Below are 16,791 nucleotides of genomic sequence, written 5' to 3'. Positions count from 1 at the left end.
ATCGTTACGTTTGAATAGTAAAAATGTTTTATTTTATTATTTTAATATTTTAAAATTTTATATAAAATATAATAAATAATTTAATTTTTTAATTTTTAAAATAATAATATTATTATTAAAAAAATAATATTTTATTTAAATTTAAATTTTTATCTGACTTTATGTAATCTAAACTCACTGTCTAAACGAAATTTATATGTTTTTAGTCTTTTTAAATGTATTTCTAAAAGATTAAAATACTGCTAAAAGAAAAAGAACAATCCCCAAGCACGCACGTGGCGGCAGCAAAAGCAACAAGCGAAGAAAATCCAGACAGTGGCCTGTCCCTGTTGTGTAATTTCGATGAATTTTACACGTATAAACACAGTCACATATTAATCTATATATTAATATTAATTTATTTATATTTAAAATTTAAATTAATATTTTTTTAATAAAATTTATTTTTTAATCCATCACACCATATTAATATATAAATTAAAAAAAATTCTGTTTATAAGTCTATAAATCACATGCCAACTATTTTTTTATTTTTTTTTTCTTTTACTAAATATTTGTTTTATGAATAATAAATAACAAATTTGAATTAATTTTAAAAAAATAAATTTTAAAAAAATTTTAAAAAATAAAAATAAAAATATATAACATGTGAAATTTATGAATAACAAAATTTATAAATTAATATATAATTATATTTACAACTATATTTTTTCACTTTCGACAGGTACATAAAAGTGGATTTCCCCAAATCCAAAATTAAAGTGCCCAATTGATTGAAAATTAATCAAAATAAATGAATAACTGACGAGCACTGAACCATTCCTTCCCAAAAATGGCCGCCGCACCCGCAACACCACCCTCTTCTACAGCCACTACCATTACCACCTTCGCTCTACCCAAACCGTTTCTCTCCTCCAAATTGCCGTTCCGCTTCCACCAATTTACCCCCTCCTGCCCTTCCAAGGCTCTATCTTCTTTTGCTGTATCTTGCTCCCTAGACAGCCGGGCCCTCCAAATGGCTACCGGTACTTCTCTCCTTCAGAGACCCGATTCCTTCGGCCGCTTCGGCAAGTTCGGCGGCAAGTATGTCCCCGAAACCCTCATGCACGCCCTCTCCGAGCTCGAGTCCGCCTTCCACTCCCTAGCCGCCGACGAGGGCTTTCAGGTTCTTTTGACTCCTCCAATGTCCAATCTTTTTTGGTTCATTTGTTTGCTGGGGTTTCATTCGTTGGGATGTTTGCGAAGAGTTTTTTTATTGGGAAGAAAGTATGAATTTTCGGAGCACATTGAGTGGTAAACTGTGGACCTTTTTTTTTTTTCTCCCCTCATTTTCGCGGATACCAAATAGAGGGTTAGATATAGAGGATTGAGAAAACGGCTTTCTTTGTCCGAGGGCTTCATTTCGTATCGTTTTGACGTGTTATCGAAGTAATGCATTGATGTGAGAGTAATGAGAAGCTGAGACCCAACTTAACTGCGTATAGCAATTTTGAGGGCTTGATAATTTGCCACAAAAGGAACCAAATTTCTGCCTTTCCAACAACATTCCCCAGTTTTTCAAAGCTCAATCAAGCGAGAAAGATTCGAGCGTTATTGAAGTACATTACTCCTAATCAAGTGTCTTGGGGGAAAAGAACTCTAGTTGTGAACCATGCGTGAATTTATGTACATGTGTCGAAGTTACTGAATTGTGAGCTAAAAAATATTTGATATTGCAGAAAGAACTGAATGCAATCCTGAAAGATTATGTTGGAAGGGAGAGTCCTCTTTACTTTGCGGAGAGGCTAACTGAGCATTATAAGCGTCCAAATGGTGAAGGCCCGCACATTTACCTTAAGAGAGAAGATCTGAATCACACGGGGGCTCACAAAATCAACAATGCTGTTGGCCAAGCTTTGCTTGCCAAGCGATTGGGGAAAAATCGGATAATTGCTGAAACTGGAGCTGGTCAGCACGGGGTCGCGACAGCAACTGTTTGTGCTCGGTTTGGTATGCAGTGTATCATTTATATGGGTGCGCAAGATATGGAGAGGCAAGCACTTAATGTCTTCAGGATGCGGCTTCTTGGGGCTGAGGTCTATTTGTCATAGTTTTCACCATTAGATTCTTTCTGTGATGTAGCCTAATTGATGCATTGACTGTTCTATTCCGTCGTTCAATTAACTTGTCTGATTGGATGTTGCCTATTTTTCCAGCACTAGCTTTTGTTGTTTATATGAAGTTGTTCTTATATATTAATATTGTGAGTTTCTCTTTCATAATACAGGTTAGAGCAGTTCATTCTGGGACAGCCACCTTGAAAGATGCTACGTCAGAAGCTATCAGGGACTGGGTAACTAATGTTGAGACGACTCATTATATTTTGGGATCTGTTGCTGGGCCACATCCATACCCCATGATGGTTCGAGAGTTCCATGCAGTAATTGGTAAAGAAACCAGAAAACAAGCACTGGAAAAATGGGGAGGGATGCCAGATGTTCTGGTAGCATGTGTAGGTGGAGGTTCAAATGCCATGGGAATCTTCGATGAGTTTGTTGATGACAAAGATGTTAGGTTGATTGGTGTGGAGGCTGCAGGCTTTGGATTGGACAGTGGCAAACATGCTGCTACCTTGACAAAAGGAGAAGTGGGGGTTTTGCATGGAGCTATGAGCTATTTATTACAGGATGAGGACGGGCAAATCATTGAACCGCATTCCATAAGTGCTGGGTAAGACACTTGATATGACTTTTGGTGTGGCTTTATACTGTATTTATTTCTAAATTTTGGACACCTTTTCTTTATGGCTAATAGCTTGGACTATCCTGGGGTTGGACCAGAGCACAGTTATTTGAAAGATACGGGCCGTGCCGAGTATTATAACATAACTGATGAGGAAGCATTGGAAGGTACGGCATCTACTTTACATTTCTGCTGATTCTTCTTTTTTTAAGAGGGCAGATATCTTCTTTATTGTTTTTTACAAGGTTTGCCCCAGGTCGAAGTTGCTCTTAAGATCCTCCACATTTTATTCCCTTGGGCCGTAACTCGTTTTGTCATTGATTTATTTTGTACATGCAGGTTTCAAGAGATTATCGCGACTAGAGGGCATAATCCCTGCGCTGGAGACATCTCATGCAGTGGCTTACTTAGAGCAGCTGTGCCCTACTCTCCCAAATGGAACCAAGGTTGTGGTTAATTGCAGTGGCAGAGGGGACAAGGATGTGCACACAGCTATCAGGCGTCTGCAGATTTAGATGGTACTCTTCATGTATTCCTATCCTTACTCTCCCAAATGAAACAAAAGGTTGTGGTTGATTGCAGTGGCAGAGCTATCGATCAATCAATTTCTAGATTGTGTGCCGTTTACGAATAAACAATCACATCTCAAATAACAAACTCAAAGTTCAATGGGTCTTATAGGTACCGAACAATTCATTCCAAAAGTATCTGGAACAGTATATATATTTGTTTTTTCTTTTTTTTTTTTTATTGCGTTTTTTTAATCATTATAAACATTTAAAAAAAATTATAACATTATTTAAAAACAATTCCTTAATCACCAAGTACAAAAAAAAATTTCGGAGCACTCTTTCGAGATAAATAGCATTTCTAAAGTTCAATTAATTTTTAGATTAGGGTGACCTCCCAAATAGTGCCTCCAGAGATAAGGCCAACCTTGTTTTTGTTTTTGTTTTTTTTTTTTTCAAAACATTTTTTAAAACTCTTTAAATATTTTTAAAAAGATTTAAAAAAAAAAAAACCAAACGGTGACTTTTTTATGTGAGAATATAGTTTACCTTTAGTTTAATACGTAGAAGATACAAATGCATTTCTTTTTAAATGGTTGTTTATATGCGGATTCTTTCCCATTCCCTATAACATTTATGAATTTAATATAATCATGTTGCAAGCCAAGGACAATAAAATATTGCAATCTCCCTACGAAACCACCCTACGTAAAAATCTGGGTCTTAAAATAATGGATGTCCCCATCCAACATGGAAAGATTACTCACTAAAGCCAACTTGTGCGCGGGCCCTCCAATCTGCCAAAAGCATATGCCGTTTGTGTCTTCTTATTACATCAAAGGGATACCTCCAAAACCACTCTCAGAAACATCTCCACATCTGCAATATCATCGAAATATCTAAAAGCAAAAATTCTAAAAGACACAAAATACCAACAAATTTTAGTGCAACTGCAAATTGAAATTGCTTGTTTTTCCAAAACGGTCAAGGACTTGAGGAATTGTCCTTGTTTTATTCTAAAACTCTCCTAAAAAGCCGCTATTACTTTACCCTTATGGCAATAATACTGTCTCCAAAACTAATAATTATCATCTACAACATGACAAACGGTAAGTTCAAAAAGACACAAAAAAAAAAAAAACAAACAAACAAACAGTGCTACTCATGAATTCTGAAAGCAGCTCTTGTCAATGCCCCCTGCGGCCAAGAAGCAAATCTTGATAGCCACTCTCTTCCATCATTTTATGCCACATGATGAAAATCTAAATTTGAGAACCCAATACCTCTTACTGCTTTGCCTGCAAATTTGAAAACATATAATTAGATTTTAATTAATCTTAAATGAATGGAGGCGAGAGTTGTATAATGTGAAAGGAATGAAATTAAGCATATTCCTATAATTTATGTCTACGGTCAACTTTGGTTTGAGGACCCCATGCTATGCTTTTACAAGAGGAGGGGAATATTCGAAGGTATATCCTAGTTTTAATTATTAAACTCAAGTAGGCAATTTGTTTAGACCGTCCAAACGAGCGGCACAACAGGAACTCACCTAACACCAAATCAACCAGAAGATTGGTAGCTAAGAACCAACCTCTCACAATACTCCACACCAAACTGATACACTACGAAAGCAGCCTTTAATTCTACCCCATCCATGATTTATTGAGTTAATCAACCGCATCATAATAAGGCTACTGAACTGCTCTGGGTTGGAGACATGACATGACATGGTTCCCACCTAACCTTCATGCCATCATCCATCTCTATTCATTCAGAAGTAGGTAGCTACCACAACAATTAGGGATAGATTTTCTTGTGTCGGCCATCGTACTCTCTCTCTCTCTCTCTCTCTCTCTCTCTCTCTCTGTGGATATCTCTAATGTACAATCATCAAGTGACATGAGAATGAAAACAAGCAAAATTTGTTCAGATTACAATTAGTCCATTTTGGACCAGACTGATATCTAAAGGGTGTAGTAGTCGTTTAATATAATAAAGATAATAATCAATTATGAGTAATCATGCTCAACTCATAAACAGAACTGGGAAGTACCTGGGAATACAAGAAGGTTCCAAGAACTGCGATTGCAGCTCCAAGAGCATTGACGGGCTGGACTGGTGTGTGGAAAATGATGATTGAGGAGACTATGACAGATATACGTTTCATGGTGTTTCCAATGCTGAATGTCAAGGGAGAGATCTCGTCCAGGGACATGTATGAGACCTGGTTATAGAGATGATAGAACACGCTCTGTGCTGCCAACCACCTAGCATGTACAATTAACGCCCACACAATTAGTCGAAAAGGAATCCAAACAGGAAACACGGTATATACATTCCATGGAAACCTCGTAAAACATCAATTAACAAGTAATTGAAAAAACAAAAGGATCAAAGGCACCATGAGTATCAAACACCGTCAATGATATAACAATCCAAATAATATGCATTTGACTATTACAAAAAACTACATTCTTTCTTCCTTTTTGTCTTCAATTTATTTTTTCTTGTCGGTATTGAATCTGATACCTACCCCAATCCGAACCTACTTTTACCACATGAGCTGAAGCCTGGGGCTTAAACAAGTAAGCTTTTCTTTTGAATCTGCAAATAGTCTAATATGTTGGAAATCGTGAATTTATAGACTGTTTCAGGCCACTTTTGATGCTATATGGAGAAAGCATTATCATTCAGATGAGGATTCTTGACTCCTTCCAGTACAATTCAAACTCTTGAGCACGAATAACAGAAAGAAAATAGATTTATATACAAGCTATCACAAGTTGGCTCACAGTTTCCTCATTACTCTGGGAGGAATTAAAATAAAAAACTGCAATTATTCTGCACCTAAAACGTCTGGTGAGAAGGCAGATCTGTAATCGTGCTCAACCCAATATTACTTCAAATAATTGATTCACCATTCGTCCTGTAATCTATCATGGGAGACCATACACATGAAGTAGACTGCAACTGTGCAACCAAACAGAACAAGGATATCTAAATTGGTAGTTGTCAAAAAATTACCATACGAATTGCGGTCCAATTTGAGACATAGCTGTTTGCCAACCAGCTGCCCACATCTGTGGTCCCTCCACAGCAATGGCAAATGGTGTGAGAATTAAAAGGGATAACATAGAAAGACAAGCATAATAGTTCATTCCACTAACGGACTTTCCCTTCATGCCTCTCTTTGAGAATATGTTTCGGAAGACAAATGCCAAGTTTGATATCATGGCCCCCATAAAACCTAGTGAAAGTCAACAAACCAAATTCAGGGCTCTGAAAACTAAAAGAAAATCAAGAACAACTACACCAATGCATAAAACGTTCTCCAATGACAGAAAGTATTCCAAAAACAAAACAAATAGTGTCAACAACTGACTGGATATTCCTGGGTTGGAAAAATAAACAAACAAGCAAGTTTTGCGTCTTAAGATGAATATGGAAGACAAAAAAAAAAAAAAAAAAAACTTAATCTTCAAATTGAATGCTGACAACATTAGGGCAAGGATGAATATATACAATTTAGTTTTGCTATACAAGACAATAGAGAAATCCGGCGACTTAGCCTAACCAAACAAAAGATTTTGCCTTCTGCAGTCCAAAGTTAATGTCAAGAATTTGGGGAGTATCTTTTTCTGCCTATTCTAATCAGCTAGACAAGATATATATAAATACACATATATAAAGATATATATATATATATATATGTCACAAACTAAATATACATTAGGAAAAGAAGAACAAATAATAATGCAATACCAACATTCTAAGATAATAATTGCAAGAGTTACAATATATAGTTTGTTTTTGTACCAATCATGTTGAAGTTGAGCTCAGTTACAGCAGCAAGAGCACAGCCGCCAATAATTGGAATGAGTGACAGGTAAACCGGCACTGGGAAGCTCTCACCCAACAGGAATCTCGAAACCAATACACTGAAAGCAGGCTCACCACTCTTGATGATGTGGGTGAATGAAACTGCAACCTTTGACATACTCACAGTTGCCGCAACATGACCAATTGTATGCGCCACAGCAACCTATTGAAAACGAAAGAAACACTGAGGTCACAGTCCTTTACAGAAAGCCAAAGAATCCAAGCATCGCAATAACCCAAGGCATATGACGAACCCTAGAAACACCAAAACCCCTAATGGTGTGCGCTTTGGTTGTCAATAGGATGTGGCTAAATGGAATCATGGTTTATGAGTTCAGAGCTTTCACCACTAAAACCCCCCACCAAGCTGCACTAAATTCAACAACTTGGGCCTACTTGGATGAATAAAGTCATTTTCTTCATGTATTACACCACACAACATAAGCACACAATACAAAAACATCACTTTCTTTTTTCTTAACTTTCTCGGCAGCCAAACAAAAGGGCAATTTTCTAACTTTTCATAATTCAAACAAATATATGCATGAGTACTAAAACAACTAAAAGATCAAATGCAAAACCACATAAAGAGGCATACATACGAAAAACTTCCTTTTTCTTTCCAGTCGCTCTACTTTCTCACCAACCAAACAAAACCGAGGTTCTCACTCACCGGAAACAAAGTCTTCCAGAACTCCAAATCGGTCTTGGGTGCCTCGGCTATTCTAGTGGCCCAAGAGATCAGCATCATGAGAGAACCACAAGCAAGCGAGAGCGTCGAAGTCAGCCACGGGTACGGGTACGCATTCAAAACCTTCTTGTTGTAGATATTGAACACCACGTTCAAAGCCCACCACGTTGCGAAATACAGTCCGATCTTCACCTTATTCACTGCCTCCGGCGCCACTGGCTCCACCGGCTTCGAGCTGTCCGCCGCATCGTAAGCCTCGCATTTGATCGGATCCCTCCTAGCTTTCAAACTCAGATTCTCAGCCGAAGATAAATGCAGAGGCTTCGAAACCGATAAAGAGAATCTCTGCGTTTCCCCCAGAACCGGCAAAAACAGCGAGGATCGCTGAATCGGGTGTGCTGGAGACCTCTTCCGAAGAAACAAATCGGACCCATTGATCGTCGTTGTGACAGATTGTTTCACGGAGCAAATCATGGCGTAAAGGATTCCAAATAGGCTTTCTGGGTATCTCGCACAAAACAAAAAACGCAACAGACGATCAGCAAATAATTAAAAATATATATATATATATATATACTTGGAAGGAGATCAATCAACTTCTTAGAGAGTTTGAGAAGGGAAAGCCAAAACCTTTATTATGACTTTTAAAAGGATTTTCAAAAGCCTTGGTTTTGACCTAAAGCCCTGCCACGATCTAAGAGAACTCGATCACAAAGAAGGATCAATACATAAACTATGTCTGGTGGAGATTTATAAACAACAAAGAGCCAGGAAGCACCAGAGTCGGTTATTGGGTTTTCTTTCCTGCTCTCTGGTGTCTGGTTGAGTGGCTTGATCGGGTTGGTGAAAAATTTTATGGCCTTTGAGATCTCCAATGGGACTCTTCTCCGAGATCTCAGTCCAAAGACCAAACCTTCATGTTATATTATATAGTATTACCAAATATTCAAACTAATCGTGGTGGTGTGGATCTCTTTTTGCGTAAAAAAGTAGTGTTGGATCGAACTCTCGTGTTGGAAAGGTTGGGGAGACAGAGAGAGAGAGAAAAAAAAGCAGTTTTGGAAACTGACAGGTTTAGCTATGCTGTGGTAATATGCAGAGATTGATGGTTTCAGGGACCAATAGCATATTGCCACGTCTGCCGCATGTGGCAGATTTTCATTTGGCTATGATTTCATTTAGGAAAGTGTTACGGCCACAGCTAGGAGCTCCCGTTAAGTTAAAAATTTTTATTTTTTTATATTTTTCACATTATTTTTTTAATTTTTTAAATATTTAAAAAAAATAAAAAATTTATAATAATATTAAATAATTTTTACTTAATTATTAAAAAAAATCACTCCCAACGAGAGATATAGCATTTTCCTTTTACTTATTTCGTTATAGATTTTTTTAAAAAGGTAAGATTTATTATTAATAAATTAATTTTTAAATAAATCTTAAATTTATTATTTTTTTAAAAATAATTACACAATATTCCTTTCTCATCTATAAACACAATAACTGAAAATATATCTCTAATTGCATTAGATAACTATAGAGATTGGATACCATATCATGGATTCATTGGATTGGATGCTGCCCCATCTACCTTTGAGCAAAGTCCGAGATGGTGTCGGTTTGAGATCTTTCTTCTCTCTATCTCTCTTTGCAAACGCCGACGGTATGGTCAAACATGAGCTTCTATTTTTTTTTTTTTTTCTTTTTTTTGTAATGTTTGTTTAAAGAGACAGGGTGATGATTCTTCAAGATTGATCAGTCATCGATTAATTTATTTATTTAAAAAAAAAAAAAAAGAGTTGCGGATGAATCGGTTTTGTTATTAATACAAATTCTTTGCATAAATATAGGATAACATGTGTCAAAATACCTCATAATTGATTAAAATATTTAATTTTATTATTTAAAATATAAATTTTAATATATTTTAGAGAATATTTTGATTATAAAAAAAATTATAGATGGATATGATTTTATATTATATATATTTTTATTTTATAATAAAAATAATTGTACAATTTGATATATCATATTAAATTAAATTAAATTATAAATTTATATATATGACTTTTTTTTATATTTTAAATTCATTGAATAAACGTAAATTTAAGAGATAATGAATGAATTAAATACTCTCGAAAAATAATAAAGAAAACAATAAGAATGAATTAAATATTGAAGTTGATAGGACGTCCCATCACAATGCTTTAGAAATGAGGGTTGGACGCAAAAGTTCATTGAATAAGTCAAATTAAATTACCTCTGGTAAATAATTTTCAAGTGGGTATATATTTTATTTATTTTTTTAAAATAATTAGGTGGCATTTGAATAATTTACATTATAAATATTTATTCTTAATTTAAAATATCAAACATTACATTACTAACTACACGAACAACTCATTCAGAATTTATTTAGATAGAATATAAATTTACATTAATGTTAAGAGGTTGTTTAAATAGTAATATAAGATAAGATGATTTTAGATAAAAATTAAAAATTAAATAAAATAATATTATTTATAATATTATTATTTTATAATTTGAAAAAGTTGAATTATTTATTATATTTTATATGAAAATTTTAAAAAATTGTAATGATGAGATGAGTTAAGAGTTTTTTTCACAATTCAATTTAATTTATCTCAATATCCAAACTTAGCATAAAATGATAAATAAGAATAGTTGGGCAATGTTTCTTAAAGGTTTTTTTTTTTTCTTTCCCATGTTGTTTTTGTTCTATTTGATTTGTATGTTGTTTGCTACTGAGTATTGTGGATGGGTGTTTTCTGGTTATTTTTTTTATGCATGAGTTTTTATTTTTGCTTATTTTATAACCTCTAAGTGTCTAATTATAGTCACGATTTTCTTCTACCAAATGTGAGGACTAATACCAAGATGTGTGGAGCTTGTGTTCATGGAAGCTACAAAAAGGAGTGGTTAGAGATAATGATTTTAAGGAGCTGTGGAGCCATATGAATTTTGCACTGGATAGCAAGAAGCTAGATGAATTTGCAGCTACAGTATACCAAATTTGGAAGAGAATGAACAACTTCATTTTTGAAAACAAATTCTAAGAGCCAGGGAGGGTAGTCAAGGCTGCAACTCATGTTGTTTTTTATTACAGTAAGGCTAATGAAAAGGTTGCTGCGGTTCAAGATTGACAAGTCTAAGTGTTCCTACTTGGAGTGCACCACCTTTAAATGTCTTCAAAGCCAATTGGGATATTGCATTTGATAAAGATAAGTGCAAAATTGGTGCCGGTGTCGTGATCAGAAACTGGGAGGGCAGAGTGGTGGCATCCTTAAGATCACAAAAAGACTTTTTTCCTAATTTTCATTTAAGCAGAATCTTATGGTGTTCTAAAAGCTATTCTTCTCTGCAAACAGTTGGAACTAACTCTAGTGATATTTGAGGGAGATGCAAAGCAAGTTGTCTTATCTCTCAACAATCTAAACCAGGTTGAGTCATCAACTGGGATGATTTTGTCTGATGCTAAAGTTTTGTTAGGTTCTTTTGAAAGATGGCCGGTCTGTAGTACATGTTTCTAGAGTATGTAATAATGTAGCTCATGCTTTAATCAAGGATGCTATTAAACTCTCTAAGGAGAGCATAACGTTGGGGGACATTCCCTCGTGTATTCATCCATTTGATTTACCAAGTTGAATAAAGTTTGATTTGTTCTCTTCCAAAAAAAAAAAAAAAAATGTGAGGAGTAATAACCTATTTGGAGAACACATGATTAGCTATAGAAATCTCAATCCATTTATTCAATATATATATATAATATTTGAATTTTGTTCCTCCTAGCTAGTAGCTAGGCCTGTTTGGGCAAGCATAATTGTGACGCCCCCAAATTTCGTTTGGGATCGGACGGACATTTGAAGCGTCGAGACATGCAACACAAGGTTACCTGCCCCCGTTCATGACATATAAGATGCAATATTCCTAATATGCATCTAACAATATGCAATATTCGCAGCGGATAAATTTTTTCTTTAGCAATACTATGCACCAAATTGAAAATATCCCAAATGCTTAAAACATATTTCATACATAAAAATCCATTGAACAACTAAGATCACAACACTAGTCCAAAATGGTTATGATCCAAAAAGTACTAGAGATGCAACTCAATCGTACAAGTAGTAATTTACGTTAATTACTATATTAACATTTATGTCGCACCGTCCCTTAGTCAACTGTGTCTAGTTGATCAGCTCCTGATTCTCCTTCAGATCCTGTAACAAAATCTACCATTCGGGGGGAATGGTAGTTGGGACTACCAAAGTGAGATTTGATTACAAATCTCAGTAAGTTAACAAAAAAACTTCCACACAGGCTAATAATGCATGGATGACAGTAAAAGCATAAATGCATAATCAAATTCATAAGTAATTAAAGCATAACTTGGCGTACAACATAGCATAATTGACATAACTTAAATTGAAACATGAACTGAACTTGACTTGACATGAATTTGATCTGAAACTTGACTTAGCATGAACTTGTTTTGAAACTTGAATTAACATGAAAAATACATACTCCACAGTTGTTGTGGCCCCATGTATTCTACGTGTAAATACATACTCCACAGTTGTTGTGGCCCCATGTATTCTACACAAACTTGACTTAACATAAAAAATACATATTCCACAGTTGTTGTGGTCCCATGTATTCTACACAAACTTGACTTAACATGAAAAATACATACTCCACAGTTGTTGTGGACCCATGTATTCTACACAAACTTGACTTAACATGAAAAATACATACTCCACAGTTGTTGTGGCCCTATGTATTTTACGTGTAAATACATACTCCACAGTTGTTGTGGTCTCATGTATTCTACACATCACAATGCAGTTAAGTACATACTCCACAGTTGTTGTGGCCCCATGTATTCTACACAAACTGAATGTATTCAAGATGAAACGTGACTGGAATACAAAAGGACTGGAGCCCTGATGTAACATAACGTGATTTGAACATAACTTGAAATACATGACCAACTTGAGATAGAAACATTTTGTAACATGGCATAACATATAATAGACAACATATTTAACATGACATACTTGTAATGTACAGTAATACATGACAGAATATATTATGTAACAGATAAAAATTGATGACAGAATAAATTCTGTATAATAGACAATTACGTGATAACTTGGCATGGCATGACATATATGATAACATACATACATATACTGTAGTTCCTTTACTTAGCACACATACACAGAAGACTGCTAGTAAGTTAAAAGCTAACTTACCTCGATCTCCGCGTTTCTTATAAAATTTCAAGTGCGATCACGAGGAACTGTAATTAGTGATTCTAAAAGTTAGAACTAAATCACTAATAATTTGAAATATGGAAAATACTAACTTAAAGAGTAAAATTTTTATTTTACTTTCTACATGTGAGAAAATAACTGTTTTACCCATAACTTAAGGATTTTGCATACTAACTCCAAAAGTTTCCAAAATTTATATTCCTCATGTAAATTTTATCCTAAACTTAAATATCAACTCAGAAAAATTTAAAACAAAACACAACTATGAAGAACACACTATAGCCGAAACATCCATAGGCTATTTTCCTTGATTTTTGTTGCAATTCCTTCTAACTTCAAAACTCATGCTTAAACCAAAATTTTGCAACAAACATCTTCCAATCCTAAGTTCAAGACCATACTTAAAACATCCATTTAGAAAAAGCTAATAATTAACACCAAACTTTTTTTTGTAAAAAGATCCAAGTACTTGAATCACAAGTTTTGACCTTAAATCAAAACATCTCCAAGAATTTCAAAAATCAAATCTTACTTCTAACATATTCATAATATCATCCTAACATCAACCATGCTTTAAATCATCAAACTAAAGTCACCAAAATCACAAAATAACATTTGGAGTTTTTGGTTTTACACTTAGTCCAAAAACAGAAACTTTTTCCTCAACTAGTTTTGATAAATCTCTTGATCTATGACTTATAAATATATGATCTTCAAACCAAACCATCACATGGTTTAAAAAGATGTCCTAAAACATATATAAGCTTCTAATTCAAGATTACATGGTTAGAAATTAACCAAAACATAAATTTAGCCAAGAATATCCACACTTTGGCTTATTTGAATATCTCTTTGCATAAAATTTCATATCTTTGAAACTAACACCAAATATCTTCAAAATAATAATATAACATGTATATAAGATGCTTAGGATCCTCCAATAAAATTATCAAAGTCATTGGAATAGGTTTAGACCACCAAAGAGTTAAACTTTTTCAAAACAGAAACTGTTTTTCTTCTTCCAGTTTCTAAGTTTCTAAATCTAAGAAAAAATTTCATCAAAATCTTTAATCATGCAAAAATCCTCAATCAATAGTCACATATACATGTTAACAATACTCCATAAAAATTTCGGACCAATATCTATCCATTAGCTTGGTAAAAAACTCCAAACTATAACATATTCTCCAGTTTATCTCCCAGAATGACCTTTCTATAGTTTACATAATATTTGAATGACTATATAATCTTCAAATGGGGCAAATAAGATATCCATGTAAACTAGACTAAAAAAGGAACAACTTATATGAAGGAGACTTTATGATAAAACACTTACAAAAGCTTCGAAATGGGCGTGCAAAAGACCTCCTAAAAGCTGTCCGAGAGAGAGTGTTTGATATTCTTTCAATGGAAAGTGTAAATGAAGATAATTTCGTGGGGAGAGGTGGCTGGAGATACTTATGGATGAGATATGGAAGAGATGTGGCTGGAGTTGAGAGTTGAGTGTAGTTTTCTCCTACCCAAAATATCTATAAAAGATTATCTCATAATATTCTATCCAATAGTATCTATAAAAATCAACTTAAGATATTTTTATCTAATAATATCTATAAAAATCAACTCAAAATATTTTTACCCAATAATATTCATGAAAATTACCTCAAGATATTTCTTTTTATCCAATAATATCTACAGTTTTGAACAGACGTTTTGTCCGAAAATATGAAAAAATGTTATTGCGCCATAAGACTTTAAATAACCCTCCGAGTCTAATGGCACAAACCATAATACATTTTGACACTTCTAACTATCTCCAATAATCAAAAACACACTTCTGATACCATAGTAAATAATAACACTAACTATGTAGTTAGACAAAAACCTATACGATTAATGGATTCGTGAAAACTTATGGGGTTTTCACGAGTTCCTAAGTTAATAGAAATTTCACAATTAAATTTCTAGCGGGTTGTTACAATAATATTATATATGAATTAGGTAGAATCATTATTAGCACAGGTCTCTCCAGCAAAATGCAGTGCACGCCATGGATATCATAAGTAATGCGCATATTTTGCTGATGCCATGCTCCAAGTATACTTTGCCCATTTCCTTCCCTCACTGCTACGCAGAAATAATATCCTATATCGGAGTAATAGTTTACGTACATTGAATCCACAAAGTAGTCTCCACCTTCGAAATGGTACGTCATTGTGGCAAAGTCCCCGAAATCCGGTGGGTACTCGTAACAAAGTGGAAAACCTTCAGTCGAGTAAACTCTCTCAAGCTGCCCGAGCGAATCATAATAATTCTGAAATGCAGTCATCACCACAGAAAATGCATCGATCCCAACAGTGTTTTGATCGATTTGAGTGATCAGAGTTCCAGAGTCTATAGTACAACCACCCGAGCCATCTTTCTTGATTTTGAAAGTGTCTGGATGGAATCCTATGCGATGAGAACTAACACTTATATCCAGTAAATTCAAATGGTAGTGAAACGACCACGGTAGTGTCACAAATGGGGTTGTCTGAATGTTTGCCGGCGGCGGGGGAATGTCATTGCCAAATTTTAGGAAACTAGGAGACATCATTGCATCAGGAAAAGGCACAAAGCAATGAGAGAAACGCCGGTCCTCGTCATCAAACAGCTGACTCACCAGAGAATCCGGCGACAGATTCAATCCCAAGATCCCAGAAATGACACCATTTTGGGCAAATTGAGGAAAATGGGACTCCTTGGAACAACCAAAGATTATATCAGGAATGAACTCAGTGGTAGTTTGATCACCAACCAAAAGCTCAAATGTATCCAAAGATGCAATGCCTTTGGTGGTCTCTCCGCTGCCATATTCATAGTGATAAACGCATTCGCCATCGACACATTGGTAGAGGGCACTGTCACCTTGACAGAGCGGGTGATTGCAGGGGAGCTTTCTGTAGGAAATGGAAGCAGTTGAGTCGTAAATGGGATATGCTTGCGGGTAGCAGTTGGTGCATGGCTCGCACTGCGTCCAAATCAGGCCACCACCTGCGTCCACGAATAAAAACATTTGTTTCTCTGGTGTTCGATCCAATGCCTACCTGCACCAAGAATTTAACGCCTTCAAGAAGCAGTCGAAGACGAATGTTCTCAGGCTGGTACGATAGTAGCGTTGAATTGGTAGTCGTAGTAGTTGATTTTGTTCCCAAAATATATTGAGATCCAGCTTCAGAGGATTTGATAAATCTTTCTATCCGCTCAAGTTGAGTCAGGTTTCCAGCATATAAAGGAGACTCTGGGCTGTCCCTAGGGATGATCTTTAGGCTCAATCCCCTACGTTTTGCATGAATAAAATGAAATTGGGACATTGTTATGATCAGGGTACAGTAAAGAAATAAAGCAGCAGCAAGAAATTGGAGTCGGGCCATTTTAGAACTAGCTAGCTAGCTTGGTTAATTAAAGACTTGAGATCAATATGAATGTTCCCGTCAACGTCGATAGCTAGCTAGCTCGCAGTATTGAGTACTGGCACATATACATGCATGATGCTTATAGCCTTTCTCAGAAGCATATTTGTCAGGTAAATTAAGGCTTAATATGCTTCTGAGAAAGGCTTAATAGGCTTCTTAAGCATGTTATAATTATAGCCGGCCCTATATATATAGTAAGTATGCAAGAGAATAAGAATAATGTAAATGATCTTCTCTGT

General features: G+C 35.1%; 3 protein-coding genes across 4 annotated transcripts; 1 reads left to right on the top strand and 2 right to left on the bottom strand.

The window, feature by feature from the left end:
* The first annotated feature begins 755 nt into the window (after positions 1 to 755).
* Positions 756 to 4,375, top strand: LOC122281908 (tryptophan synthase beta chain 1-like). Its single transcript, XM_043093773.1, has 5 exons — positions 756 to 1,165; positions 1,719 to 2,075; positions 2,267 to 2,709; positions 2,794 to 2,888; positions 3,061 to 4,375. The coding sequence occupies exons 1-5, from the start codon at positions 833 to 835 to the stop codon at positions 3,234 to 3,236; spliced, it is 1,404 nt and encodes a 467-aa protein (XP_042949707.1). The 5' UTR covers positions 756 to 832; the 3' UTR covers positions 3,237 to 4,375.
* On the bottom strand, positions 4,160 to 8,833 carry LOC122281910 (glucose-6-phosphate/phosphate translocator 1, chloroplastic-like). Of its 2 annotated transcripts, none has more exons than XM_043093775.1 (6): positions 8,434 to 8,833; positions 7,786 to 8,311; positions 7,050 to 7,275; positions 6,258 to 6,480; positions 5,287 to 5,500; positions 4,160 to 4,528 (listed from the first exon to the last, which is right to left on the bottom strand). In XM_043093775.1, exons 2-6 carry the CDS (start codon positions 8,275 to 8,277, stop codon positions 4,517 to 4,519), a joined length of 1,167 nt encoding a protein of 388 aa, XP_042949709.1. In that variant the 5' UTR covers positions 8,278 to 8,311; positions 8,434 to 8,833; the 3' UTR covers positions 4,160 to 4,516. The 2 variants fall into 2 exon arrangements, with proteins under 2 accessions (XP_042949709.1, XP_042949708.1); XM_043093774.1 differs by having other exon boundaries at positions 7,786 to 8,303; positions 8,434 to 8,832.
* Positions 8,834 to 15,072: 6,239 nt separating this feature from the next.
* On the bottom strand, positions 15,073 to 16,510 carry LOC122282531 (aspartic proteinase nepenthesin-2-like). Its single transcript, XM_043094468.1, has 2 exons — positions 16,131 to 16,510; positions 15,073 to 16,036 (listed from the first exon to the last, which is right to left on the bottom strand). Exons 1-2 carry the CDS (start codon positions 16,508 to 16,510, stop codon positions 15,073 to 15,075), a joined length of 1,344 nt encoding a protein of 447 aa, XP_042950402.1.
* Between the last annotated feature and the right edge of the window lie 281 nt (positions 16,511 to 16,791).

The sequence above is a fragment of the Carya illinoinensis genome, chromosome 11 (genome assembly GCF_018687715.1).
Source record: "Carya illinoinensis cultivar Pawnee chromosome 11, C.illinoinensisPawnee_v1, whole genome shotgun sequence".
Lineage (NCBI taxonomy): Eukaryota > Viridiplantae > Streptophyta > Magnoliopsida > Fagales > Juglandaceae > Carya > Carya illinoinensis.
Note: the sequence above shows the minus strand (reverse complement) of the source record. Positions and strands in the feature narration are given on the sequence as shown.

Bases quoted from the DNA above. Each gene is read 5' to 3' on its own strand.
- LOC122281908 (XM_043093773.1), top strand. From the start codon at position 833: ATGGCCGCCGCACCCGCAACACCACCCTCTTCTACAGCCACTACCATT. The intron at 1,166-1,718 runs GTTCTTTTGACT...TTGATATTGCAG, and splicing joins CCGCCGACGAGGGCTTTCAG to AAAGAACTGAATGCAATCCT. The intron at 2,889-3,060 runs GTACGGCATCTA...TTGTACATGCAG, and splicing joins TGATGAGGAAGCATTGGAAG to GTTTCAAGAGATTATCGCGA.
- LOC122281910 (XM_043093775.1), bottom strand. From the start codon at position 8,277: ATGATTTGCTCCGTGAAACAATCTGTCACAACGACGATCAATGGGTCC. The intron at 6,481-7,049 runs GTACAAAAACAA...GACTTTCACTAG, and splicing joins GCTCAACTTCAACATGATTG to GTTTTATGGGGGCCATGATA. The intron at 5,501-6,257 runs GTAATTTTTTGA...TGTACATGCTAG, and splicing joins ATTGGACCGCAATTCGTATG to GTGGTTGGCAGCACAGAGCG.
- LOC122282531 (XM_043094468.1), bottom strand. From the start codon at position 16,510: ATGGCCCGACTCCAATTTCTTGCTGCTGCTTTATTTCTTTACTGTACC. The intron at 16,037-16,130 runs GTGGTGGCCTGA...CATTTCCTACAG, and splicing joins GTTTTTATTCGTGGACGCAG to AAAGCTCCCCTGCAATCACC.